Source organism: Scyliorhinus canicula, chromosome 18 (genome assembly GCF_902713615.1).
Source record: "Scyliorhinus canicula chromosome 18, sScyCan1.1, whole genome shotgun sequence".
Lineage (NCBI taxonomy): Eukaryota > Metazoa > Chordata > Chondrichthyes > Carcharhiniformes > Scyliorhinidae > Scyliorhinus > Scyliorhinus canicula.
The window spans coordinates 125,167,917-125,194,998 of record NC_052163.1 but is presented as its reverse complement, the minus strand read 5'-3'; the positions used below and the strand labels follow the sequence as shown (position 1 = coordinate 125,194,998).

At 47.2% G+C, this 27,082-nt stretch overlaps 1 protein-coding gene across 4 annotated transcripts in view; it reads left to right on the top strand.

Moving 5' to 3' along the window:
• The window catches only part of LOC119953674 (transducin-like enhancer protein 1), a 187,872-nt gene that overhangs the window by 133,254 nt on the left and 27,536 nt on the right, over positions 1–27,082 (top strand). For all 4 annotated transcript variants that reach the window (XM_038778186.1, XM_038778185.1, XM_038778183.1 and 1 more), the window contains exons 10-16: positions 12,623–12,676; positions 14,734–14,904; positions 15,366–15,495; positions 16,546–16,721; positions 17,838–17,914; positions 18,994–19,243; positions 26,228–26,475. In XM_038778186.1, the coding sequence (XP_038634114.1) occupies positions 12,623–12,676; positions 14,734–14,904; positions 15,366–15,495; positions 16,546–16,721; positions 17,838–17,914; positions 18,994–19,243; positions 26,228–26,475 (1,106 nt within the window). The remainder of the gene's footprint in view (positions 1–12,622; positions 12,677–14,733; positions 14,905–15,365; positions 15,496–16,545; positions 16,722–17,837; positions 17,915–18,993; positions 19,244–26,227; positions 26,476–27,082) is intronic.

The window sequence follows — 27,082 nt, the reverse complement described above, 5'->3', positions numbered from 1 at the left end:
CTCTCTCTCCCCCTCCCTCCCTTTTCCCTCCCCCTCTATTTGCTTCTCTCCCTCCCTCCCCCTCTCTCTTCTCTCTCCCTTCCTCTCTCTCTTCCTCCCCTCTCTTTGCCTCCCTCCCTCTTCACCTCTCTCTGCCTCCCTCCCTCTTTCCCTCTCTTTGCCTCCCTCCCTCTTTCCCTCTCTCTGCCTCCCTCCCTCTTTCCCTCTCTTTGCCTCCCTCCTTCTTCCCCTCTCTCTGCCTCCCTCCCTCTTTCCCTCTCTTTGCCTCCCTCCCTCTTTCCCTCTCTTTGCCTCCCTCCCTCTTTCCTTCTCTCTGCCTCCCTCCCCCTTCCCTCTCTTTGCCTCCCTATCTCTTTGCCTCCCTCCCTCTTTCCTTCTCTCTGCCTCCCTCCCCTTCCCTCTCTTTGCCTCCCTCACTTTTCCCCTCTCATTGCCTCCCTCCCTCCCTCTTTCCCTCTCTTTGCCTCACTCTCACTCTCTGTCTCTCTCCCCTCTTTCCCTCTCTCGCTTCCCTACTCTCTCTCTCGAATTGAAATATATTGTCATGCACTCAGTTATCTGAACCAACCTGGGAGCAGTGAAGCCTGGCTTTGATCCATTATGCTGTTAGCTACCCAGTGGTCAGTTTACATTCTATCCAGTGCACTCTATCTCAGCCGTGCATTGCAGCTGAACAGCTTCCAGTAGATAATAAAAATGTTGGTGCAATATTTATTTGTCACATTTTAATAAGGTAATAGATTACCATCAGCGTGATTTGAGAAGTAAATCTCCAGGCACTGTTGTTGCAGACTTTCCCCACTGAACTGATTAGATACAGCGATGTAACTCGGTGATGTGATGAATGGAAAATAATTTTATTTGTGACATCGAGAAGCCCATAAAGCCTCAGTTTCTCATGTTGCCCTTTGACGTGTCCAGCACAATCTATTCACTTTCTTGTTCAACATCCTGACAAAATAAGAAAACCTCCTCTAGGAGAGGGACAGAGATGAACATTCAGAACGTTCTGAAGCTGGGCCGTTCTGATTTGACGCGGTCCCTTTTTGCTGCCCCCACCCACAAGCCCTTGTCCTTTTTGACAATCACTTTTTTTCCCTGTTGTCGACTTGAACCCCCGTCACTAGGAAATGGCCGTAATGCCCGTTATTTAATTGAACTGTTCTTTTGCCGCATGCAGCCACACGGTCAAACCATTTCCAATTTGCACTTTGTCCACTGTTTATGCAATCCTTTTGTTTTGCTGAAAGAGAAATTATTCTTCAAAGGAGGCCTAATTTATAACGCTCAAAAGTGCACTTTCAGCCATCCCTTGATGTCCGACCTTGCTGCCCCTCATTGGTGTCTGGTGACCTTGGTTAAGACTGTGGTGTGTGTGTGTGTGTGTGTGTGTGTGTGTGTGTGTGTGTTTAGATATATGGACAGCTGGGTGTAGACACATTGGGTAAGGATTGAAGCAGGCAATCTACAATTCCCTCAACATTGAGTACTATGTCATCCCTTCCTCTCGGCTTTGAAAGGAATATCAACTGTCTGGATGAGAGATTGGGCAGAGTGTGAAATAGCACCGCGAACCCTATCATTTTGCAGCACAGGGGGATACTTATCTGATTGTGCCTGTTGCTGGCTCTTAGAAAGAACTGTCCAATTTAGTCCCACATCCTGTGTTTTAGTGCCCCCCCCCCCCCCCCCCCCCGCCCGCCATCTTGCAAATTGGTCGTCTTCAAGTACGTGTCCGAAATCCTTTTTTGAAAGTTCTCCAGGAATCTGATTCGTCCACCCTTTTACAAACGTGTGTGTCAAACCGTGAATGTGAAAACACTTTTCCTCACTTCTGTCCATCCGGCAGATTTTCCAATTCCCGCCTTCAGCCATGCCCACCTCTGGCAGGACCACATTGTCCGTCTCCTCCAGTCCCTCAGACAACAGAAAACGAGGGACTTCGCTCTCTTGCAAAGGCCGTGTCTTTTTATTTTTATTCATTTACGGGACGTGGGCGTGGCTGGTTAGACCAGCATTTATTGCCCATCCCTAGTTGCCCTTCAGATGGTGGTGGTGAGCTGCCTTCTTGAACCGGTGCAGTCCCTGAGGTGTAGATACCCCCTGTGCTGATCTTCCTGAACGGGAACAGAGTTGCATCAGCAAGCGCAATTAGCCGGGTGTTTCCTGCTGCTTGGAGCACCAAGAAGACGCCAGGCTATGGAACGGCCATTCCGGTAGATAGGGGGCCCCACCGGGAATGGGTGGTCAAGGTAGCACCTAGTCCCGTTTCCCACACTGAGGAACTCTGCCCATAGCATTAGCGGCTTGGAAGGAGAGAAATTTGTTGAGTGTATTCAGGAGGAATTTCAACTTTCAAAAGTTGACTGGGGGAGTCTGTTGGCAGCAAAGGGTCGGCTGGTAAGTGGGAGGCTTTCAAAAGTGTGTGAGCCAGGGTTTAGGGTAAGCACATTCCTTTCAGAGTGAAGGGCAAGGCTGGTAGAAGCCACCCAAACCTTTGTAAAACTGCGGAAAGAATTCTTCACCCCAGGGTGATGACCAATAGGTACCTTTTTTTAATAAACATTTTATTGAGGTATTTTCAGTACAGTAACAACAACAAAATAAACAATATACATGAAACCATAGACATAGCTAAGGTGGAAACTTAGAGCTAGAACAAACAGAGTTACTACCTCTGGGTTGTTACCCGTGCCACGTGCTAGCGAGACGAGGAATAGGGAGAGAGCAGTTGAACACATGGCTAGAGTGATGGTGCAGGAGGGAGGGTTTCAGATACCTGGATAATTGGGGCTCATTCTGGGGTAGGTGGGACCTGTACAAACAGGGTGGTCTACACCTGGACCAGAGGGGTACCAATATCCTGGGGGGGGGGGGGGGGGGGAATTTGCTAATGCTCTTCGGGAGGGTTTAAACTAATTTAGCAGGGAGTTGGGAACCTGAATTGTAGCTCCAGTATACAGGAGGTTGAGAGTAGTGAGGTCATGAGTAAAGTTTCAAGGTTGCAGGAGTGTACCGGCAGGCAGGAAGGTGGTTTAAAGTGTGCCTACTTCAACGCCAGGAGCATCCGGAATAAGGTGGGTGAACTTGCAGCGTGGGTTGGTACCTGGGACTACAATGTTGTGGCCATTTCGGAGACATGGCTAGAGCAGGGACAGGAATGGTTGTTGCAGGTTCCGGGGTTTAGATATTTCAGTAAGCTCAGGGAAGGTGGTAAAAGAGGGGGAGGGGTGGCATTGGACAGTATTACAATGGCAGAAAGGATGTTTGATGAGGACTCGTCTACTGAGGTAGTATGGGCTGAGGTTAGAAACAGGAAAGGAGAGGTCACCCTGTTGGATGTTTTCTATTGGCCTCCGAAAAGTTCCAGAGATGTAGACGAAAAGATTGCAAAGATGATTCTGGATAGGAGCGTAAGTAACAGGGTAATTGTTATGGGGGACTTTAACTTTCCAAATATTGACTGGAAACGCTATAGTTCGAGTACTTTAGATGGGTCCGTTTTTGTCCAATGTGTGCAGGAGGGTTTCCTGACACAGTATGTAGATAGGCCAACAAGAGGCAAGGCCACATTGGATTTGGTACTGGGTAATGAACCAGGACAGGTGCTAGATTTGGAGGTAGGTGAGCACTTTGGTGACTTTCAGTTACGTTTACTTTAGCGATGGAAAGGGATAGGTATATACCACAGGGCAAGAGTTATAGCTGGGGAAAAGCAATTATGATGCGATGAGGCCAGACTTTGGATGCATAGGATGGGGAAGGAAACTGCAGGGGATGGGCACAATTGAAATGTAGAGCTCGTTCAAGAAACAGCTACTGCGTGTACTTAATAAGTATGTACCTGTCAGGGAGGGAGGAAGTAGTCGAGCGAGGGAACCATGGTTTACTAAAGCAGTTGAATCTCTTGTGAAGAGGAAGAAGGAGGCTTATGTAAAAATTAGACCTGAAGGTTCAGTTAGTGCGCTCGAGAGTTACAAGTTAGCTAGGAAAGACCTAAAGAGAGAGCTAAGAAGAGCCAGGAGGGGACATGAGAAGTCTTTGGCAGGTAGGATCAAGGATAACCCTAAAGCTTTCTATAGGTATGTCAGGAATAAAAGAATGACTAGGATAAGAGTAGGGCCAGTCAAGGACAGTGGTGGGAAGTTGTGCGTGGAGTCCGAGGAGATAGGAGAGGTGCTAAATGAATATTTTTCGTCAGTATTCACGCAGGAAAAAGTCAATGTTGTCGGGGAGAATACTGAGATACAGGCTACTAGACTAAAGGGCTTGAGGTTCATAAGGAGGAGGTGTTAGCAATTCTGCAAAGTGTGAAAATAGATAAGTCCCCTGGGCCGGTTGGGATTTATCCTAGGATTCTCTGGGAAGCTAGGGAGGAGATTGCTGAGCCTTTGGCTTTGATCTTTATGTCGTCACTGTCTACAGGAATAGTGCCAGAAGACTGGATGATAGCAAATGTTGTCCCCTTGTTCAAGAAGGGGAGTAGAGACAACCCCGGTAACTATAGACCAGTGAGCCTTACCTCTGTTGTGGGCAAAGTCTTGGAAAGGTTATAAGAGATAGGATTTATAATAATCTAGAAAGGAATAATTTGATCAGGGATAGTCAACACGGTTTTGTGAAGGGTAGGTTGTGCCTCACAAACCTTATTGAGTTATTTGAGAAGGTGACCAAACTGGTGGACAAGGGTAAAGCAGTTGATGTGGTGTATATGGATTTCAGTAAAGTGTTTAATAAGGTTCCCCACGGTAGGCTATTGCAGAAAATACGGAGGCATGGGATTCAGGGTGATTTAGCAGTTTGGATCAGAAATTGGCTAGCTGATAGAAGTTCAGTTACTAGTGGTGTACCACAGGGATTGTTTTGGGGCCACTGCTGTTTGTCATTTTTATAAATTACCTGGAGGAGGGCGTAGAAGGATGGGTGAGTAAATTTGCAGATGACACTAAAGTCAGTGGAGTTGAGGACAGTGCAGAAGGATGTTACAAGTTACAAAGGGACATAGATAAGCTGCAGAGCTGGGCTGAGAGGTGGCAAATGGAGTTTAATGCAGAAAAGTGTGAGGTTATTCATTTTGGAAGGAGTAACAGGAAGACAGAGTACTGGGCTAATGGTAAGATTCTTGGTAGTGTGGATGAGCAGTGAGATCTCTGTGTCCATGTACATAGATCCCTGAAAGTTGCTGCCCAGGTTGAGAGGGTTGTTAAGAAGGCGCACGGTGTGTTCCCTTTTATTGGTAGACGAATTGAGTTTTGGAGCCATGAGGTCATGTTGCAGCTGTACAAAACTCTGGTGCTGCCTCATTTGGAGTATTGCGTGCAGTTCTGGTCGCCACATTATAGGAAGGATGTGGAAGCATTGGAAAGGGTGCAGAGGAGATTTTCCAGGATGTTGCCTGGTATGGAGGGAAGATCTTATGAGGAAAAGCTGAGGGTCTTAAGGCTGTTTTCGTTAGAGAGAAGAAGGTTAAGAGGTGACTTAATTGAGGCATACAAGATGATCAGAGGATTAGATAAGGTGAACAGTGAGAGCCTTTTTCCTCGGATGGTGATGGCCAGCATGAGGGGACATTGCTTTAAATTGAGGGGAAATTGAAATCGATGTCAGAGGTCGGTTCTTTACTCCGAGAGTAGTACCAGCCTCCCCGGACAGGTGCCGGAATGTGGCGACTAGGGGCTTTTCACAGTAACTTCATGGAAGCCTACTTGTGACAACAAGCGATTTTCATTTCATTTCATTTTGTAAGGGCATGAATGCCCTGCCTGCAACACTAAACGCATTCAAATGGTCATTGGATAGACATATGGATGATAAGGGAATAGTGTAGATGGGCCTTAGAGTGGTTTCACAGGCTGGTGCAACAGCGAGGGCCGAAGGGCCTGTACTGCGCTGTTATGTTCTATAGTGCAAAAGCTCCATTTACCTCTCATACAGGTCCCACCCTCATTGACCCCCTACCCTAATCGAAGCTACTCCCCATCTGCTGACGATTAATTTCCCTCAAAGAAGTCGATGAACGGTTGCTACCTCCGGGTGAACTCTAACAGTGACCCTGTCAAGACGAACTTGATTTTCTCCAAACAGAGAAAGCTAGCCATGTCCGATAGCCAGGTCTCCGACTTCAGGGGCTTTGAGTCCCTCCAAGCTAATAGTATCCGTCTCCGGGCTACCAGGGAAGCAAAGGCCAGAACGTCTGCCTCTTCTCCTGGATTCCCGGGTCTTCTGACACCCCAAAAATTGCCACCTCTGGACTCAGCACCACCCTTGTTTTTAACACCGTGGACATGACGTCTGCAAACCCCTGCCAAAATCCCCTAAGCTTTGGACTTGTCCAAAACATGTGGACATGGTTCGCCGGTCCTCCCGCACATTTTGCGCACCTGTCCTCAACCCCAAAGAATCTGCTCATCCGGGCCACTGTCATGTGAGCCCGGTGAACAACCTTAAATTGTATCAGGCTGAGCCTGGCACATGTTTCAGACATGTTGACTCTACTCAACGCATCCGCCCACAGACCATCCTCTATCTCACTTCCCAGCTCCTCCTCCCACTTGCGCTTCAGCTCCTCGGTCTGTCTCTCCTCCAACCCCATAAGCTCCTTATAAATGTCCGAGACGCTCCCTTCTCCTACCCACCCTCTGGAACCAATGGGTACCTTTGTATGTTAAAACAAACTTTAATGTGAACACAGAATTAACCACATTAACATCAAAGAAAATAGCTTTACAACGTTTCTTAAGCACACGAAAAAACTGAACTTACTGTCTAAACCTGCTATTAACTCCCAATTGAGCAACTCAATACAGTTCAAATGCCATTTTATAAGTTAACAAATACATTACATGCTGAGCGATGTAGAGGCATTTGGAGAGGGAAACCCTTCAAGAGCAGAGCCAGTACACGTCTGCTCAACCTAGCAGTATTTGGCAAAACTGCTGTTCAGCTTAAAATCCTTCTGTCTTGTCAGACCCATACTATGGAAAACTGCAAAACTACAGACAGACCTGGCTCCTCCGATTAGTTCCATCGTCTGTACCCCACTAAGATGTCACATGACCTGCTTAGCCAGGCCTAAATACAACTCTCTACTCTGCAGGGTATCTCCAGCACATGTTCCATTGGTCCTCTATATGTAAACAAGTAAATGGCTCGATTCAATCATGACCTTACCTTTTACGACTTCTTAATTACAGCTCTAGCAGACACACAGGATGGGATTTCCCATCCGTTTATGGCAGTGGGACTTTCCGGTCCTGCTGCATTGAATGGTAGATTTGGCAGAGCACCAAATTCTCCGTCGTTGCTAGCAACCGAGAATCCAGAGCATGGTCTGGATACCGTAACCGATCTATTAATAACACTGTCACAAATATAAAACATAATGTATAACTATTTCTGCATTCATCACGTATTTAAATAATGGAAATTTTCCAAAAATTAAAGTTCACTTCTAAATAATTCCTCAATGATTTTCTTCCGAGTTTTACTCAGGGCAGCGTTTTGGAGGTTAATCTTTAATTCCTGGAGGGTCCAGGACAATCGACCCCAGAGACCAGTCCAGAGGAAGGAGCCTGTGTCCTTTGTAACTGAGCCCCATGCCTGGTTTCCCCAGTGCTGTCTCAAGTTTGCGCCACTTTTTCTAATGCAGTGATTGAATCCGTTTCCTAAGTGGGTCAGAACTTGTCGATGGTGGTTGTCGGAGCAGTGTTCCCGATCGATGTTGCTTCAGCTGTGAGGCAGTAAAGTGACCCCCTACACCTGCCTACATTTACCGGCGAGTCGGGTTTGGAGGAGGGTTGGGGGGGGAGGAGGAAGGGGGAGATGCGCGGTGAGAAATCTACAGCTAATGTTACCGTGGAAGTTAAAATAGAACATATAGACCATACATAGAACATAGAACATAGAACAGTACAGCACAGAACAGGCCCTTCGGCCCTCAATGTTGTGCCGAGCCATGATCACCCTACTCAAACCCACGTATCCACCCAACAACCCCCCCCCCCCCCCCCCCTTCTTTACCTTAAGGACACTACGGGCAATTTAGCATGGCCAATCCACCTAACCCGCACATCTTTGGACTGTGGGAAGAAACCGGAGCACCCGGAGGAAACCCACGCAGACACGGGAAGAACGTGCAGACTCCGCACAGACAGTGACCCAGCGGGCAATGGAACCTGGGGCCCTGGCACTGAGAAGCCACAGTGCTAACCACTATTCTACCGTGCTGCCCATGTATGGTGTAAAGTATTTACTGCAGTAGCCTAATGATGCTGCTCATGAAGACAAACGCCGCTGTGCAGCTTTCTGTCTGCAAATAAGTAGTTGTGCGCTGCCATCTTGTGAGTAAAGAGTGCTATAAACTCCTCTGAGAATGCTGGACGCATATGGGTCACCGCTGGGGAAATGTGGAATGCTCTGAAACATACGCTCCTCCCTACAACTGCTTTCCTGTTACGTCGGACCAGCCAATAGTTACAACACAGAAGGAGGCGGTTTGACTGGTTGTGTGCGTGCCAACTCTCAGCAAGAGTAACTCCGCTAGTCTCACTGCCCCATCTACTGCCCAAAGCTCTGCAAATCCCTCTCTTCAGATAGTTCTCCAATTCCATAAGAAATAGGATCAGGAGTAGGCCGTTCCACCCCTCGAGCCTGCTTCGCCATTCAACAGGATCTGACGTTCCTCACCTCCCCTTTCCCGCCCTTTCCCTGTAACCCTTGATTCCCTTTACTGAACAAGAATCCATCCATCTCAGCCTTAAATATACACGAGCCCCCACACCTCTCTCTGACAAGGAATTCCAAAGACTCTCAACCCTCAGAGAAGAAATCCCTACTCATCTGAGTCTTAAATTGGCTTTACTTTATTCTGACACTCTGCCCTCTGGTCCGAGACTCTCCCAAAAGGGGAAGCATCCTCCGCCTTTGCCCTGTCAAATCCCTTAATAATCCAACATGTTTCAATGCGATCGATATCATTCTCCTACATTCAAAGAGTAGAATCCCAACCTGTTTAACCTTTGCTCCACAGACAGTCCCTCCGCATCGGGGATCATCCTCGTGAACCTTCTGTAAACCGCCTCTAATGAAATAATATCTTTCCTCAAAGGACCAGAGCTGCTCACAGTGCTCCAGATGTGGTCTTACCAGTACTTTGTACAGCTGCAGCAAGACTTCCCAGCTCTTGTACTCCAACCCCTTTGAAATTCCATTCGCCTCGCTGCTTACCTGCTGTATCGCTGTGCTAGCTTACTGTGTTTCGTGCACAAGTGTCCCCTTTGTGTTGCAGCTTTCTGCAGTTTTTCTCCATTTAAATAAGACTCTGTTCTTTTGTTCTCCCTTCCAAAATGGACAACTTCACATTTTCCCACATTATACTCCATTTGCCAACCTTTTGCCCACTTGCATAACCTATCACTATCTCTCTGCAAACGGTCTGGATCCCTCTCGCAACTTGCCTTTCCACCTATTTTTGTGTCGCCGTGCAAATTTGGCTACAGTACATTCGCTTCTTTCCTCCAAGCCAGGTTCGACTCCTGGCTTGGGTCACTGTCTGTGCGGAGTCTGCACGTTCTCCCCCGTGTGTGCGTGGGTTTCCTCCCGGTGCTCCGGTTTCCTCCCAAAGTCCAAAGATGTGCAGGTTAGGTGGATTGTCCATGCTAAATTGCCCTTAGTGTCCAAAATTACCCTTAGTGTTGGGTTATGGGGATGAGGTGTGGGGTTGAGTAGGATGCTCTTTCCAAGAGCCGGTGCAGACTCGATGGACCGAATGGCCTCTTGCTGTACTGTAAATTCTATGAAATCTATGAAAGTCATTCATATATATTGTAAATATTTACGGTCCCAGCACTGACCTCTGCAGGACCTCACTGGTTCCGGATCAACAACCTGAAAAAGAACACCTTATCCCCAATCGCTGCTTTCTGCCCATTAGCCAATGCTCTATCCATGCCAATATACTGCCTCCAACACTGTGGCTCACTGATTATTGTCACATACCTTTTTGTCCCTGTATATTCCACTCCCTCCTTCACAATCCCTCCACTGCTGTGAGTTCAGCCCTGGCTATCGCTTGCTTCATGATTAAATTTCCCGATGTTTGTCACCTCCCCAGGATCTCAATTTGCAAACCGCAGCATTGAGTTCAAATGGAAAGTGTTTTACCTGATTTTGCCCCTTTATTTTTTCGCTTATTCTAGCGTCTGTAGATTCTGTTGCATACTTTGCAGTTCGGCCAAAGTGATTAAACCCCACCCCCATGGTTTAAATTTGAAGGAAAGCACAGGGTGGTTATGCGCTGTTTTTAACTTCAGGATGTTGTTCTTGAATCCAGCCCAGCCTGGCACGATGCATGTCCGGGCTCGGTGAAATGAGTTTTGACATTCCGACCTGACTCAGCAGTGGGGCTGGAGTAAAAGCATCAAATTGTCCCACAAATCTGGGCCAATATTAGCCAGGCTGTTCAAAGAAGCCATGAGCTTGCTGATGTGCAAAGAAGACCAGATTTACACTGGCAATACAGCGTGTGCACTTCTATGATTGAGATTAAGGAAGGAGATGGAACAACGTGGATTTATATAGCGCCTATCGCAACCACCAAATGTCCCAAAGTGCTTTGCAACCATTGAGGTCCGGTAGCAACTCACCAAGGCTCCCTCAACAGCACCTTCCAAATCTGTAACCTCTACCACCTAGAAGGACGAGGGCAGCAGTTACACGGGGACACCCACTGCCTGCAAGTTCCCCTCAACCCACACGTCCTCCCCACCTAGAAATATATCACCGATCCTTCACGGTGGCTGGAAGTCCTGGAACTCTCTAACAGCACAGTGGGTGTACTGACATCACATGGGCTGCAGCGGTTCAAGAAGGTGGCTCACCACCACCTCCTCAAGGGCAATTCAGGATGAGCAATAAAAATGCTGACTTTGCAATCATGCCCGCATCCTGGGAAAGGATAAAGGAAAGTACAACGAAGGACTGTAAGTTCGTGATGGATTGACACGAGTGTTTGAATGGGACGCTGTCATTATTGTCCTGATTGTTGGAGGGTAGCTATGTCACGCAGAGCATTACAGCTGAGGGTTTGATATCTGAGGCTGCATGGAGTTAAAATTTGCCTCCGTTGCCTGAGGAATAGGGCAGAGTAGTGCTGGGGGTCCCTGTTCCCTGTTAATTCTGGCACACCCCCAGGGTGTGTGTGCGTGTACGATTTGAATTGGGCTCACCGACGATGTCACCCGTTAATGAGGCCGATGATATCTTCTGCCATGGTGTGCACATGAAGAAAAGTTATGTAGACACCCCTATGATAAGCTGTTGGGGGTTGTGGAACGATAAAAGCTCACTCAATAGGAAACAAAATTGATGGGATGGAGAAAGGGTGTTTGGTACAGAATTATTGAAGTTGTAAGTTGTGACACAGTTTACACTTTGTTAATTCTCTTCAAGTTTGCTTGAGGGAGGCTAATAAGTAAATTCAACTGATTAGAAACTCTACTTATTTCCTATTGTTTCCCCATTCATTCTTTTAATCGTACCTCCCATGTGTTCACTTCCTCTTGCACTGATTGCTTGGGTTGCATTCAGTTGTTGGTAATTCTGCCTTTTGTAGCTACATATTGGCCAGGATTTTCTAGCCTCATGACCCATGTGCTGAGCCCTTCAAATATCCATCGATTTGGCCAGCCAGTGTTTCCGCCTGTTTGGACGACCACCCTGATAGGACATCCATATTTTACTAGCAAATCTCCCTCCCTGTTTCTACCCCCCTCGTTTGAAAATGTAAATTCCACACACAACCAAAATTCTACAAGTAACAGCAGCATCTACCATGGCCTTATTTGACTTAACAAAGACTGTGCTCAGCAGGTTCATTGACCACAAATGGGCCGCCGCCTTTCTTGAGACGTCCACAATGTGTATTTTAAAACTTGAGTCATTAGCTGATGACCGAAAGTAGGAGTGCAGTCCTTGGATGACACGGTGAGGGAGCAAACCAGGGACCTTCCACTTGCTTACTTACTGTTGTGTTATGTACTCTGGGATAACACAGGCTGCAACTGGATGCAGCTTTAACCAAAAGATACTCCAGACCTTGAAGTTAGTTCAATCTGATTTATTGAACCTGTCACACAGTTAGCTCAGTTCTCAATGAGTTCGACTCTCTGCTCACCTAAGTGTGGTTACTCTGTCTGACTGAACCAGACTAGCTCTTAGCCACGTGCTGGAGGTTTGATACTGTACGTACACCCTGACTCACTCTGGAGATGTTCATCAGTGGAAAGAGGCGGAATGTGAGTGCCTCGTGCCTTTTATAGTGAGATACCACCCCTGAGTGTCCTGCCTGCTCATTGGTCATGTCCTGATCACTGTGCTCATTAGCTGCCTGTCAGTCTATCATTATCTGCGTGTCTGCACATCATGACACTTACCAGCTTGATTTGAATAAAGCCATTGCACTGCTCACAACGATGATTTGGGGTCAACTATTGACCTGTTGTGAATTGGACAATGTGCTGAATGTTAATCAGTCACCCCATGATAGAAACATGGCCAGGACTTCAACCAAGCACATCTTCCAAGAAGTTTAAATATTTTCTTTCTCTCTCTCTCTCTTAAACAGGACAGCGACGAAGACAAAAGCGATGATAATCTTGTAGTTGATGTTTCCAACGAGGTCAGTTAAATTGTTTGTACGGCCAGGTTTTGACATTTTGAAAGCTTGGCTACAGCCTACCTTGCCCACAACTGTCCATTCTTCATGTAAATATTAAAATGCTCTCATGTACTGGAGTTGCCCTTTGAGTGACTCGAGTTGTGTGTTCATTAAATGGCAATGAATCAGAAATTGGAACTATGAGCAATGAAGAAAATCTACCAATAAAAACAAACTCAAACCATTAAAATATTTTTCCTTAATTTATTTTGACTACAATTTTCCCCCTCCGTCTGCCAACTATTAATACAAGTTAAAGAACAATTGATAAGATGAATGAAAAAGCTTTGACATTTTTCCATATTTCTTTCAACACATAGCTCCAAGTTGCCTCATTCCTGTAGGAAACGTGTTTATTAAAGTCTAATGTTGTCAAGTTGGCTCCCACGATGCTGTCTGCTTCTCTTGGGCAGCCCAGCCCTTTGTGGCAATGCTGCTCTGAGAAAGGTCTCCGTCCGATAAGTTGCCCTACTTGCTGCCCAAACTAGGCCTGGTCAATCCCAGAATGCTGTTGCCCCAACTTGTAGCACTCCATTCCTAGCTCACCATCAACTCATTGTATCCCTACAGTGTGGAAGGAGGCCATTTGGCCCATCGAGTCTGCGCAGACTCTGATTAGGCACCGCCCTATCCCCATAACCCCACCTAACCTTCACATTTTTGGACACCAAGGGGCAATTTAGCATGGCCAGTCCATCTGACCTGCACATCTTAGGACTGCGGGAGGAAACTGGAACACCGAGAGGAAACCCACGCAGACACGGGGAGAAAGTGCAAACTCCACACAGACAGTCACCCGAGGTTGGGGTTGAACCCAGGACCTTGGCGCTGTGCCAACCACTGTGCCTCCTGACTCGTGTTTTTTTTCCCCCGCCTCATTGTTTTCCCAATACATCATTTGGGAGGATGGGCGTCCTTGAAGGAGCCCAGAGCACCGCCGATCATTCAAAGCCAACTTCGCTGGGCCGGCCGTGTGCTTGGGATGGCAGAGTCCCGACTGCCAAAGCAAATCTTCTTCGCCCAACTCGAGGAAGGCTTCCAAACAAAAGGAGGACAAAGGAAGCGCTTCAAAGACACCCTGAAAGCTTACCTCACAAAATGCAACATCGCCTTCAACGCCTGGGAGACCCTTGCTCAGAAGAGACCTACTTGGAGGAATCTCCTGATTGAAGGGACACAGTTCTTCAAGGACACCCAATGACACGAGGAGGCTCGGAAAAGGAGCCTGAGGAAAAAAACACCAACGATCTAGAGAGCAAGGACTCATCCCACCTCCCGGAACCACCTACCAAGAGTGCGGTCGAAACTGTCTCTAGAATCGGACCCCTCAGCCACAAACCCATGGCCAGTAACACGGAGTTTCTGAGGTGGACAATCGTACTCGTTAGCAAGTGATCGCCGAAGAATCCCCAAGCAAGTTTCAGTTCTACATGCTCTCCGTACTAATGTTTGTTGACTGCGGTTGTAACTATTGCTGACTTAAAAGGAAACCCTGTGTTGAAGTCTGAAAACTGGCTTTGGGCCGAGAGTGAGTTGGCTTCACCTGGGCAGGACTGCAAACTGAAGCTGGGCATAAGGTGATGCTTTCCAACTCCCACTCTTGGTGGTGTCAAACGTTGGGATCTTGTATCAGGAATCCCCAAGGAGCCAAACCCCACTCACCACCAACCCCCGGCCTATATCCCCCCAGGTGTATTAAACCGCAGGAGGCCCCATTGCAAAATTCCTTCATTCCTTGTAGTCCTGCTGCTATACGGCTGGTCTCCACTGTGACCCTGATACATTTTGTCCACCCATTAGCTGTGTATCCTGGGAAGTAAAGATTATGGTCAAAAATGAGAGAGCCCCTGCACTTTACTGTCCTCCTACTCCCCTCCCCAAAGTCCAGCTGCAATGATACTCCTACCACTGGCGAAGTTCAGCCCAGTCAGTGTAGACTGGAGGTTGGCGGTACTTGTTGAAAATCAGGTTCTATTACCTCTTACAGTGGGCTAACAATGTGGTGTTGCCTGTTGCAGGAACCTTCATCACCGTACAGCAGTCCTTCCCAAGCAGCACATGAAAATGGATTAGACAAACTGCACGTGAGGAGGAAGAACCAAGGGAATAGTCCCACCTCCTTGGTTTCCACCAGTAGCACTCCTCCTCCCCCTCCCCCGCCGCCTCTCAAGAGTAAAGACCCAGTTGCGGTAAGCACCTCTTCCCTTTTCTATCTCTTCATTTGTCACATCCTCTGGGTCGCTGAATTAAAATGACCAAAGGTTCATCTGGAATGTGTTAGTGGCTCAACTGAAAGTATTCCCCCCCCCCCCCCCCCCCCCCCCCCCAAATTAAGTCAGAGGTCACTCTGGCTCTCTTTCTTTTTCCTTTATTTATTTCCTCTTTCCTTTCTTCCTTTTCCCCCTTTCGTCACGGGACCCCCTCCTCTCCCGCCGCTGTCCCTCGAGCCTGTGCCCCGCCGCAGCGCTCTCTGGGTTCTCCAGTCGACTGAAGCCCGATTTAACAGCAAATACGGAGCCCATTCTCCCAGAATCCAGCTGAAAAGAAGCCTATTCTCAAAGGTCCTGGCGCCAAGTTCATGATTAGTGTAAAATAAAGATGAGCTTCGATTTAAAAACTGTCAAACTAACATTTCTGTTCCTGTCGACAGAATGAGAAAACCAATACACCTGGTCTTAAGTCGAATATATCATCATCAAGGAGCGATTCCGCTACCCCTGGCACCAGTGGTACATCACAGCTCTGTCCCGCCTCCAGCAAAGCGGGCACTGATCCTTTAGGTAATGTGACCTTGACCTGAACGTTTTGTTATTTATTGAGAATGTGCCTATTGTTGCATTATTAATGGAGACTCTATGATGCTCACAAATTTTTAAAGTACTTGATTTTAGATTGTGCAATCTGAGTTACCAACGATGTCTAGCACGAATTGGAGGTTGAGGACCCAGCCTCCAGATTTCTGCATCTTTTCTTTTTGGCAGCTCATCACTTTCTTCCCATTAATTGCCTCCAAATCCCCTTCTCTGTCCGCGGTTTGGTCCCTTTGAGATTATCGAGCATATGCGCATCTGCTTTTACGTGGTCAGTTTGTCTCGTGTGGAAAGTGCCTGATTGCAACTTGGAGGGAACGTTGGCCCGGGCCCCCCCATTTGGTATCTATTTTCCCCTTTGCCCGATGATGGCACCTTTCCACCACGCTCAAATCCAGAGCTAAGTGAAGTGAGAAGTGAATCTGAACTGCACTGCGTGGTGGTTCTCCCAAGCTGTTCGCATGATCTACATGTTCAGACACGTTCTTACTCTCCCATGGTGCTCAGTACCATGAAAACAGGCCCTTCCAATCACAGAAACATTCAGCCTGCCATTCCTGTGCGGGCTTTTCGAAAGAGCTGCACGGTTAATTGCATTGGCCCATTGCGTAGGCACATAGAATTGTTTGGAGTTCTTTTCCCCTGCTGCATATCTCTGCTCATGGTGTGGGACCAAGAACTGCCTTGTTTCAAACATCTCTTGGGGAATTGGAGGGGATCGGGTGTCAAAAGTGGAGTTGATTGAAGGGCTAAATGAATGGCTGATTTGGCTCGGAGGGACCATATGACAAACTCTTTTTTGTTGCTTGTGCTCTTGAAGATAAACAACTAAACTGAAGTAGATTTGTCAGGAACAGATTAATGTTTTTTTAAAATCATCCAATAGTTCTATAAAAAAAAAGCACATTCTTGTTGTTTGCTGTTGTGTTGTAATGTTCCGAATCAAATCAAAGGTTAGCACAAATTGTGCACTCGGTTGTCGTAACTGGAGCTAACTAATTTGATGCTCTCTCCCTTCAGGTTTAAGTTTAAAAACACCCCTGTCTGTACAGGGTGCCTTCCCTGTTCCGTTTGGCATGGTCCACACCGCTGTCAATGGTGGGATTGCTGGGGCCAATGCCTACGCGGGGTTACACTTTGCTTCTCCTCAACTCAACGGCGGAGCCTCGGCCTCCACGTTTGGACGCTCGTCTGTGGTAAGCCATGCATTTTGTGTTGTCCAACAGGTCTTAAAAGACATGAGGGGGGCGCGATTTTCCATCTGTTCTCGCCTGTGGGATCTTCCGGTCCTCCCCGGTGGCAGAGGGCGCGAACAACGGATAACCCCGTTGACAGCGGCAGGACTGTAAGATCCTGCTGCCGGCCAATGGTGGGCCACCATCACTGACGTCGCGAACCGCACAAGGGGAAGGCTGAGGTGGAAAATCCCACCCAGCGTTGACAACCTACAAAGCAACACCAGGAGAAGAAAGGGAGGGGAGAATATTCATGTCCCGAGGATTGAGGCCCAATAAAAGTTTTTTTTTTGTTTTGTTTGAAGTTTGTGTCTGTCGAGGCAAAAAATGCTTGTCTTTAGTGCTGTAACTTACCACGTTGGGCGTCAGTGTTGATGTCAAGCTCCCCAAGGCCTTGGTCCTACTTGTGCTTCTGTTTCTCAGATACTGAGTTATCCTTGGAGTATTATGGCCTGGACATTTTGAAAGGGACCTGAATCTCAAATCAGAAACCAAAGCTGTGTTTGTATTAGTAGACATTGAGATATGCAAGCTAATGGGAGCCTGGCTTAAAAAACTTTAAATGCAGCCTCCTGAGCTTCTTTGATACACTGCTCTCATGGGTGACAAATATAAAATGCTCAGTCATTACTATTCTGAAGGGATCACTTCCGTCACCAGCCCAGGTGAGGCCCCTTGAGTAAGATTGTTAATTAACTCTATATTCTTTTTTAAATTTAGAGTACCCAATTCATTTTTTTTCCAATTAAGGGGCAATTTAGCGCGGCCAATCCACCTTCCCTGCACATCTTTAGATTGTGGGGGTGAAACCCACGCAGACACGGGGAAGAATCTGCAAACTCCACACGGACTGTGACCCGGCACCGGGATCTAACCTCGGATCTTGGCGCCATGAGGCAGCTGTGCTAACCACTGTGCCACCGTGCCGCCCCGAGTTCCCATCGTCAGCCACTCCTGAGGTTATTGGTCACACATAAAGCAATCGTTTATTTTGTCAATTAAACCTTTTGCTCTCACCTATTTACTCTCTCATCTATTTTACTCTCTTGCCTTAACACCATTTTTCGAATTGCCTAGGCTGGTTTCGAGCCTCACTCTCACAAACGAGGTCCAGGTCTCCCGGGGAGCTTATCGGCAGCAACCGCGGGAAAACCGTAAGTACCGTGAGAATGAAAGTAAAATCCAGTCCGAGTACCGTTTGGCCAAAATGTGGCTTTGAGCTTGAATTGAACTTGATTTTGCATAAATATAGGAATGTGTGTCGGTCATTGAACCGTTGTCGCACTGTTCTGTTCCACAATGTCAGAATTCCATCTACCCATCTTGACTCTGCAGCCCTTTGCACCCTTGTCCAACAAACCAACAAAAATCTAACAACCTTTGTTATTATTACAATGAAGGGGGTTTTGAGGCAATTGTGATGATGAAGGCGAGGGAGCTGGAGGGCTGTGGGTTGAACATTTCACAGCCTGTGACTTTGATATTAAAGTCACGGCCATCGATGGTAGCGTGTGAAGGGAGGGTTCCAGAATTGATGGAGGGAACATTTCCGGGATGGGGAGGCGTGAGGCATTTTTAATTGGCCACGCCGAGGATTGGGAGGCAAGAGTTAGAGAGTCAGAAGCTAATATTGCTCAGGAGTGATGGAAGAGTGAGGCAGTATTGGATTATTTATTTGTTCTTTCATGGGGGTGTGGATGGGGCTGGCAATGCCAGCATTTGTTGCCCATTCGTAATTGTCCCTGGACTTGAGTTACTTGCTCTGCCCTCCGTTGCAGAAGGAAATTAAAAATCAACCAGATTGCTGCGGGGTCTGGGGTCACATGTCGGCCAGACTGGGTAAAGACGGCAGATTTCCTTCCCGAAAGGGCATTAGTGAACCAGATGGGTTTTTAAAGCCATCAATGATAGTTTCACACCCGCCATCCCAGAGATTAACTTTATAATCCAGATTTATTAACTAAATTTAGTCTCCGTGGTGCGAATGGAACCCACATCTCCAGAACATTAGCCAGGATCCCTGGTTTACTTGTCCAGCGACATCACCACTATCCCATCCTTACCTAGTCTGACCTACATGTGACTCCAGACCCACAGCAAGGTGGGTAATCATGCGAAAGCGGGCAAATGGAGTCCAGAACGATCAGCAAGCTCGCTGGGTTAAGAGTCCTTTGCCTGTAGCTAAAGATTTGTCTATCATTATTTTTATTTTGCCTCTTATCCTCTTTAACAGTGCCTACTCATTCCACGTTGGAGCAGACAGACAGATGCAGCCTGTTGCTTTTCCAACTGATGCTCTCACCGGCCCAGGCATCCCACGGCACGCTCGGCAGATCAACAACCTTCCCCACGGAGAAGTGGTGTGCGCCGTAGCCGTCAGTAACTTCACAAAGCACGTGTACACTGGGGGGAAAGGCTGCGTGAAAGTATGGGATATCAGTCAGCCAGGAAACAGGAGCCCAGTCTCACAGCTGGATTGTCTGGTAAAACAGTATCCTTATTTATCTTTTTCTTTTAAATCTTGCTGCGGGTCACACACTGTCTGGGATCGAAGGCAGAGTGCGGGGATAAAACTGTGTCCTTATGCATATAAACATTACTCATGCAGGGCAGGTTTATTCAGGTTATTTATACAGGATATCCCAGCAGAGCTCTCAAAGGTTGTTTACAGAGCATTCCTCCTCCATGGCAGCTTCCAGACTCCACACAGCCCAGGCTTGGCCTTGCACAGGTAGTTTGGCAGCTCTGAAGAGGTTGTATTCAGTTAAAAGCAGAATCATCTGTACAGTGCTCTGTTGCTATGGGCGAGTCCATGCACTTGGCAGTAATTAATTTCACTTGTTTGCCTGGGTTAAAGTGGTGGTCCTCCATTTTTCTCTACTCTCTCTTCTTTCACTAAAGCTTGTGGTAGGGGAATGCCACCCAATTGGAAGTGAAGATGGTTGGCAGATTGACCTATAATCGCAGGTTGGGTGATAAGACGGGTCCCTTGCGCTGGATAAATGAGCAGAGCCACCTTCACTTCTTGACAATGCCTGCATTACAAAGCAGGAGGCCTGTCCGGTTGGCATAAGTTTTTCCTCATCTTCGTCGCCCTTTGCAATCTCCCCGTATTCTGACTCACTAGAATCACAAATGCCACTCGTCCTCCAGCACTTTATCCAAGAGATGCCAGGAGCAGAAAGGTCAGCCAAACTACGCACTCATTTCACCGTCTAGAAACTCCTTCTGGAAAATCCACGTGTGGGTTTTGGCGAAAAGAATATCGGGCTTATCCGCATCTCGCCCACCATTCAACGCCAATGCCGTTGATTTATTGACTCGCGTTAACTGTCCCAAGTTATTTGCGAGTAGTCACTTGGGCAAAGTACTGGAGAGCTGATTGTGCTCCAGCATGAGTCAGTGCCCAGTGCAAATACATGCCAGCCACGTGTGCCTCCTGCTTTGCAACACAAGCAATCCCTACTGAAGCAGCAGACAGCTGAACCTGCAGGCCAAGAAAGGCTCCGGTTTGGCCCCCAGTCTCCCAAGAGCCTGTCTTTCATCTGTTATTCAACTGAGTTCTGGGCGCTTTTACTCAAAAAACAAGCTTTATTCTACAAATTTAGATAACATCTGTATAAACACACACAGTAAGAATTATTATCAACTACAAACATAAAGCCCCCACACAGCTACAGTAATCTATATATATCCCTTAATAAATTCCCCCTTAACTGTTCCAATTCAATAACAAAATCCAAGTAAAACCAGAAGCCCCTTTTCAAAGATGTGGCTCAGCACACGGCATTTTGTGATTGATGCTCTGATCCCCTTTTCAAACAGCAGATTTGAATTCCTTCCAGACAGCAATGATCTCTTTTACGTTACCAAGCAGTCTGAAAACAACTTTTAAAATGAAGAGAGAGACACTTCTTTCAACATGTGCAGTTCAAAACCCAGTCCAAGCGAAAGTTAAAAACTCAGAGCCACAGCCCAGCTCCACCCACACAATGACATAAGAACATAAGAACTAGGAGCAGGAGTAGGCCATCTGGCCCCTCGAGCCTGCTCCGCCATTCAATGAGATCATGGCTGATCTTTTGTGGACTCAGCTCCACTTTCCGGCCCGAACACCATAACCCTTAATCCCTTTATTCTTCAAAAAACTATCTATCTTTACCTTAAAAACATTTAATGAAGGAGCCCCAACTGCTTCACTGGGCAAGGAATTCCATAGATTCACAACCCTTTGGGTGAAGAAGTTCCTCCTAAACTCAGTCCTAAATCTACTGCCCCTTATTTTGAAGCTATGTCCCCTAGTTCTGCTTTCACCCGCCAGTGGAAACAACCTGCCCGCATCTATCCTATCTATTCCCTTCATAATTTTAAATGTTTCTATAAGATCCCCCCCATATCCTTCTAAATTCCAACGAGTACAGTCCCAGTCTACTCAACCTCTCCTCATAATCCAACCCCTTCAGCTCTGGGATTAACCTCGTGAATCTCCTCTGCACACCCTCCAGTATGTCCTTTCTCAAGTAAGGAGACCAAAACTGAACACAATACTCCAGGTGTGGCCTCACTAACACCTTATACAATTGCACCATAACCTCCCTAGTCTTAAACTCCATCCCTCTAGCAATGAAGGACAAAATTCCATTTGCCTTCTTAATCACCTGTTGCACCTGTAAATCAACTTTCTGTGACTCATGCACTAGCACACCCAGGTCTCTCTGCACAGTGGCATGTGATTAGACAAAACATTTCTGAAAGGGACACTCTCCCATGGCATTGAGTGGTAATTGGGAACCTCGAGTGGCTCTTAGCATTGCCGGCTTGGGGAGGGGGAACTCCTGCCCCGATCATCATTCCGCTCCTTCCTGCTGCATGTTGAATGGCAAGTGGAGATGGGATTGGACTTGGCCAGTCTGGCTGATGGTGTGAGGCACACAGTGGTCACTTAGCCAGGGTGCCCACAGAATACGCCCGCCGTCACACTAACAGAATCAGGAGTGGAGGAGGAAGGAACTCGCCTAAGCTGTAGTAATGAGGCTGGAAGCTCTTGTCCCAGTAATGGCTCCCTATACAATTGGAAGGATTTCTGGCATTTGGCTGAAGATCTGTAGCTGGTGGCAGAGCAGCTAAAACCAATATAATTTGAGTTGTTTGACTCTAACTGCTTGAACTTAAATATCTTGTCATGTTTTATTGCATTGTTATAAAGTGCCTGATTCCTCTTCGTTGCCTGCCCTTACCCCCATCAGCAGCTATTAGAGCACCTAATAAATGCCATTGGATTCTGGCAGCCTGCCCAGACTCTTAATCACTTAAGTATCAGAATAGCAAATCTTGGCTCCACATTTCAATTTATTTAGATATTTACCATTTTGGCAAACGATCCCTCCTGAATGTGTTGGATTGAGATCGGCGAGCTGGATTTTAATGTTCTGCTTTCCGATCTCGTCAGCACTGCTGTCTTGAAGCAGGGCTGGATGATAACCTGATTTCTAAAGGTCGGTTTCTATCATTCCGGCCTGGCTTAGGCTCCTCTGCTGAGCGACTGGCACAGAGCTGGACAACAGCGAAATCAGCTGACAATCAGTCACAACATCCCAGCAATAATTACTGGTGGCTGTCTGTTCAGCTTTGATCTGGTGATTGGAGCCAGACGAATGGGGAAGGTGCCAGAATCTGCCTGGAAGGTCAAAGGTAAAAGAATACATCGACTAAAAGTGGCTTATGGAGAGAAGAGTATTATTCCCATTTTTCTAAAGTCTCAAATGGACCTTTTCAGGTTTCTCCAGATTTATCGGCTCGGGAAGGAGGGAAACTAAATAAAGTAAAACCTAATCCAATATGGATCAATCCTTTTTTTTAAATTTAGAGTAGCCAATTATTTTTCTTTTTCCTATTAAGGGGCAATTTAGCATGGCCAATCCACCTAACCTGCACCTTTTTTGGGTTGTGGGGGTGAAACCCACGCAGACACGGGGAGAATGTACAAACTCCACACGGACAATGACCCAGGGCCGGGTTTCGAACCCGGGACCTCAGCGCCGCAGTCCCAGTGCTAACCACTGCGCCGCATGCCACCCTGATGGATCCTTTTTAAGAGGCTTCTCTTGCTGCCCTACCACCTACATATTGACGTCCAATTTTGTTTGATAACATTCCATTTGAAGCACTTTGTCATGCTTTTCTACATTTGAAGGTACTATATAAATGCAAGACTGTTACGGCAGATAATGCAGCACTCAGTCCCCAACCTATGCCCCCAGCCCTCAATTGATGGCTAGAAAAATGGCCACATGGCAGCTCTATTTTGCATTTCCTAGAATCCCTACAGTGCAGAAGGAGGCCATTCGGCCCATCAAGTCTGTACCGATCCTCCGAAAGAGCACCCTAACTCGTCCCACTCCTCCACCCCATCTCCGTAACTCCACCTAACCTTTGGATACTAAGGGGTAGCTTTAGCATGGCCAATCCCCCTAACCCGCACATCTTTGGACTGTGGGAGGAAATGGGAGCAACCGGAGGAAACCCACGCACACACGGGGAGAAAGTGCAAACTCCACACTCACACCCAAGGCCGGAGTCGCACCCGGGTTCCTGCAGCTGTGGGGCAGGAGTGCTAACCACTGTGCCACCTTGCTGCCTTTCAAAGCACCTTCTCCAAAGGCATTCCTCACAGCAGTTAGGCGCCTGTTGCACTTCAGGGAATAAATTAATAAGATGATGGTGCACTTTGACTGAATCCAGCAAAGCGGGTCAATGTGACCGGACGGTACATCTGACTGATTGCCCAAGGCCTTCAAAAGTACCAGTGTTCACATTATGTGTTTACCCATACAAAGCCCCTCACAAATGTGTTGTCTCATTGCGTTTCTTCATCCTCCACGGAAAGACTACCACAAATTGCGGAAGAGAGACGGTGTAAAAGCCTGCACCAATTTAATGTCTGGTGCTTATTCAGTCACAAAAACCATAAAAACCAGGAAACTGGGCTCTGTGTACTGATGTCATTGAGGCCAAAGGGGGAAACAGCCTGGAAGGAGCCTTGGGCCAGAATCAACCTACTTCTGATTTATTGCTTCGAGCACGTTTCCTCTTCCATTTCTTTTTGAGGCAAATGCTGCATTCCTGACAACTACCCGCAGTGGAGACCGGCACATTTTTATTCATTGCTCACTTCCTTCTGGCAATTCTTTATTTCATTCTTAGTCTTCACTCCTCAAACCTCTACAGTTTTCTTCTATCGACTCGTGACTGTTCAGCATGTTTTCAAGGACTGTTAAAGTTCTGGTTGGTGCTTTCCATGCTGTTGAGATCTTTACATTTCCTGGATTGTGAGAAATCCGGGATGGATTTGCATCAGCCTCCCCGGGCGTGTGTCCCGATTCTCCGGGTCCGTGCTATTATCTCGGCTTTTGAAGGAACTTCACACAAGGTGAAATATGCTTCGCCGGTTGCACGATCTGTTTCACGCTGGGCCTGAGATCGCTTTCACTGACTGCAAAGGAATGGAAAATTGGGTATATCGCAGGCTCCTGATTCGTCCTGAGCTCGCTTCGCAAAACTGGCATTTTCAGATCCCGCACCTCCTTTCATATTCCGTAAACATTTTATTTAATTTTTAAAAAATTTAGAGTACCCAATTCTTTTTTTTTCCAATAGTGTGGCCAATCCACCTAACCTGCACACCTTTGGGTTGTGAGGGGTGAGACCCACACAGACACGGGGAGAATGCGCAAACTCCACACGGACAGTGACCAGCCGCCGGATTCGAACCCGGATCCTCGGTGCCGTGAGGCAGCAGTGCTAATCCCTGCGCCATGGTGCTGCCCTCGTAAACATTTTATTGTGACCAAACAATCTACTTGGGGCGGGAGAAGGGTCATTACAAAAAGAAACACTTGCATTTATGTAGCAGCTGTTACAAACTCTTGGCTTCCCAAGTGTTTACATCCACTTGCGTCTGGCAAAGTATAGACACCGCTGCAACATAGGCAGGTTGTCGAGGCAGGTTGGTTAGACTAGAAGGTCTGCCTCGGTTCTGTGTTTTCAAAATTATTCCGCCCTCCAGTCCTCACCCCTCACTAACGCGCCACCCTTCCTTGACTCCTTGTACCCCTGTGCAAACTCGTGCCTCCACCCCCCTGGTCATTCATACCCTGCATGCCAACTCACCAAATCTCCACCACGTGCAATCTCAAATGGTTAATCTCTTAAAAATACAAACGCCTTCTATTCATAATCCACATCATAAACAGCTAATCCTTTACTGGACACTTTAGGCTGTCAATCAGACTGTGAACTCAGAACCCCCGCCAAGATAATTGTAGCTTTTGAAACTTTGCCAAGCTTTCATAAGGCCATGATGATGGTTCTTGGAGGAAATGTGAACAAAGACCTCTATTAAAACTGCATGAACAGTTGCTACACCAACTGCCTTGCCAATGAAAGCAATCCGGCAGACTTGTTGTTCAGCAATCAGTGACAGCTGCAGCCAATTTTCATTTACAGTTTAGTGAGTGAGTCATTTAAAAACAACTTCAGATCGTGGACATTACATTTTAAACAGGTGTTTTGCATACTCCATCAATTCGTGGCTCCCACACTACGGGCTAAGGTTCTTGCAGCAGCCAAAATGGAATCTGTTTGAACTCGGCACTGAGTTCTAATGACCTTGCTGAGTTTAGATTTCCTCCTGTGTGAATCATCCCCTGTCCTCTTCCCCCTTCGGCACGAATGGGATCCGTTAGAAATGGGCGCGGAACGTCTGCATCTGGGTGACGATGTTGGCCTAGTTTTCAGAAAAAGGTGTCCGAGTCTCAAATCTTTGGAACTCTCTACCCCAGACAGCTATGGAGGTTGAGTTATTGAATGCATCCAAGACTGCGGTTGATACACTTTTGAACCTATCTTGCAGCCAACGGTTTTGGGGAAATGGGCAGAAAAGTGGTGTTGAGGCAAAGATCGGATCAGTTATAAGCTTAGTTGGTGGAGCAGACTTGAGGGGCTGTATAAGCTACTGCTCTGATTTCTTCTGCCCGACTTCAAATAGTGCCATGGGATCTCTTACATCCACCTCAGCGGGTCAGAAAAGGCTCTTTCAAATGCCTCATCTGGGAGGTGGCACCTCTGCCAATACAGAACTGCCACTGTACCGCCCTTAGAGCTGTCAGCCTAGAATTAGTGCTCAGGTCTCAGGAGTTGGTCATGAATCCGTTGCCGGCTGACTCGGATTCAATGTGTTACCACTGGGAGAAGCCACTGGACCCCCATTCGTACATCACCACGGCATCCGTCACTTTGACCAACCTGAGCATATTGGCTGATTCCTAAAACTATGTTCAATTGGAGCATTGTGTAACAGCGAGACATTTCTCAGAATCTATGACTAGTAGCTTTTAGAGTTTCGAGTGTATCGTTGTTGCCTCTCGAGGAAAAATTAACATTTGAATGTACTCTCTCCCTCGCTCCAGAACAGAGAAAATTATATCCGTACCTGTAAGCTCTTCCCCGATGGACGAAGTCTGATTGTGGGAGGAGAGGCCAACACTATTTCCATCTGGGATCTCGCAGCTCCAAGCCCGCGAATAAAAGCTGAGCTGACCTCATCGGCTCCCGCTTGCTACGCACTGGCCATTAGCCCGGATGCTAAAGTCTGTTTCTCCTGCTGCAGCGACGGAAGCATTTTTGTCTGGGATTTGCACAATGAGACACTCATCAGGTGAGTTTGTTTTGAAATTCTAATGCAGGCGGTGTCAGTCAGAAAAAGGACAGGTTCAGTTTGTAAATGGCTCCAGTTGTTCATGGTTGCGGGCATTGGCTTATCGCGTTGATGGTTTATGCCCGAGGTTTCCTCAAATATCTGTTTTGCTTTCGGTCTCCAGAGCTTATTTCCCCACGGTCATTCTTTTTTTCTCCCTGACACTTTGAAGAGGCTGATTTAGCACACTGGGCTAAATCACTGGCTTTTAAAGCAGACCAAGGCAGGCCAGCAGCACGGTTCAATTCCCGTACCAGCCTCCCCGAACAGGCGCCGGAATGTGGCGACTAGGGGCTTTTCACAGTAACTTCATTTGAAGCCTACTTGTGACAATAAGCGATTTTCATTTCATTTAGTGTTAACTGGACTCTCACTGCTCCTCATCCACTTGAGTGTCACACGGAGGCTTACATTAACACTGCAATGAAGTTACTGTGAAAAGACCCTAGTCACCACACTCTGGCGCCTGTTTGAGTACACAGAGGGAGAATTCAGAGTACCCGGAGGGAACCCGCACAGACACTGGGAGATCACCCAGAAGATGATACAACGTGACTTGGCACACAAA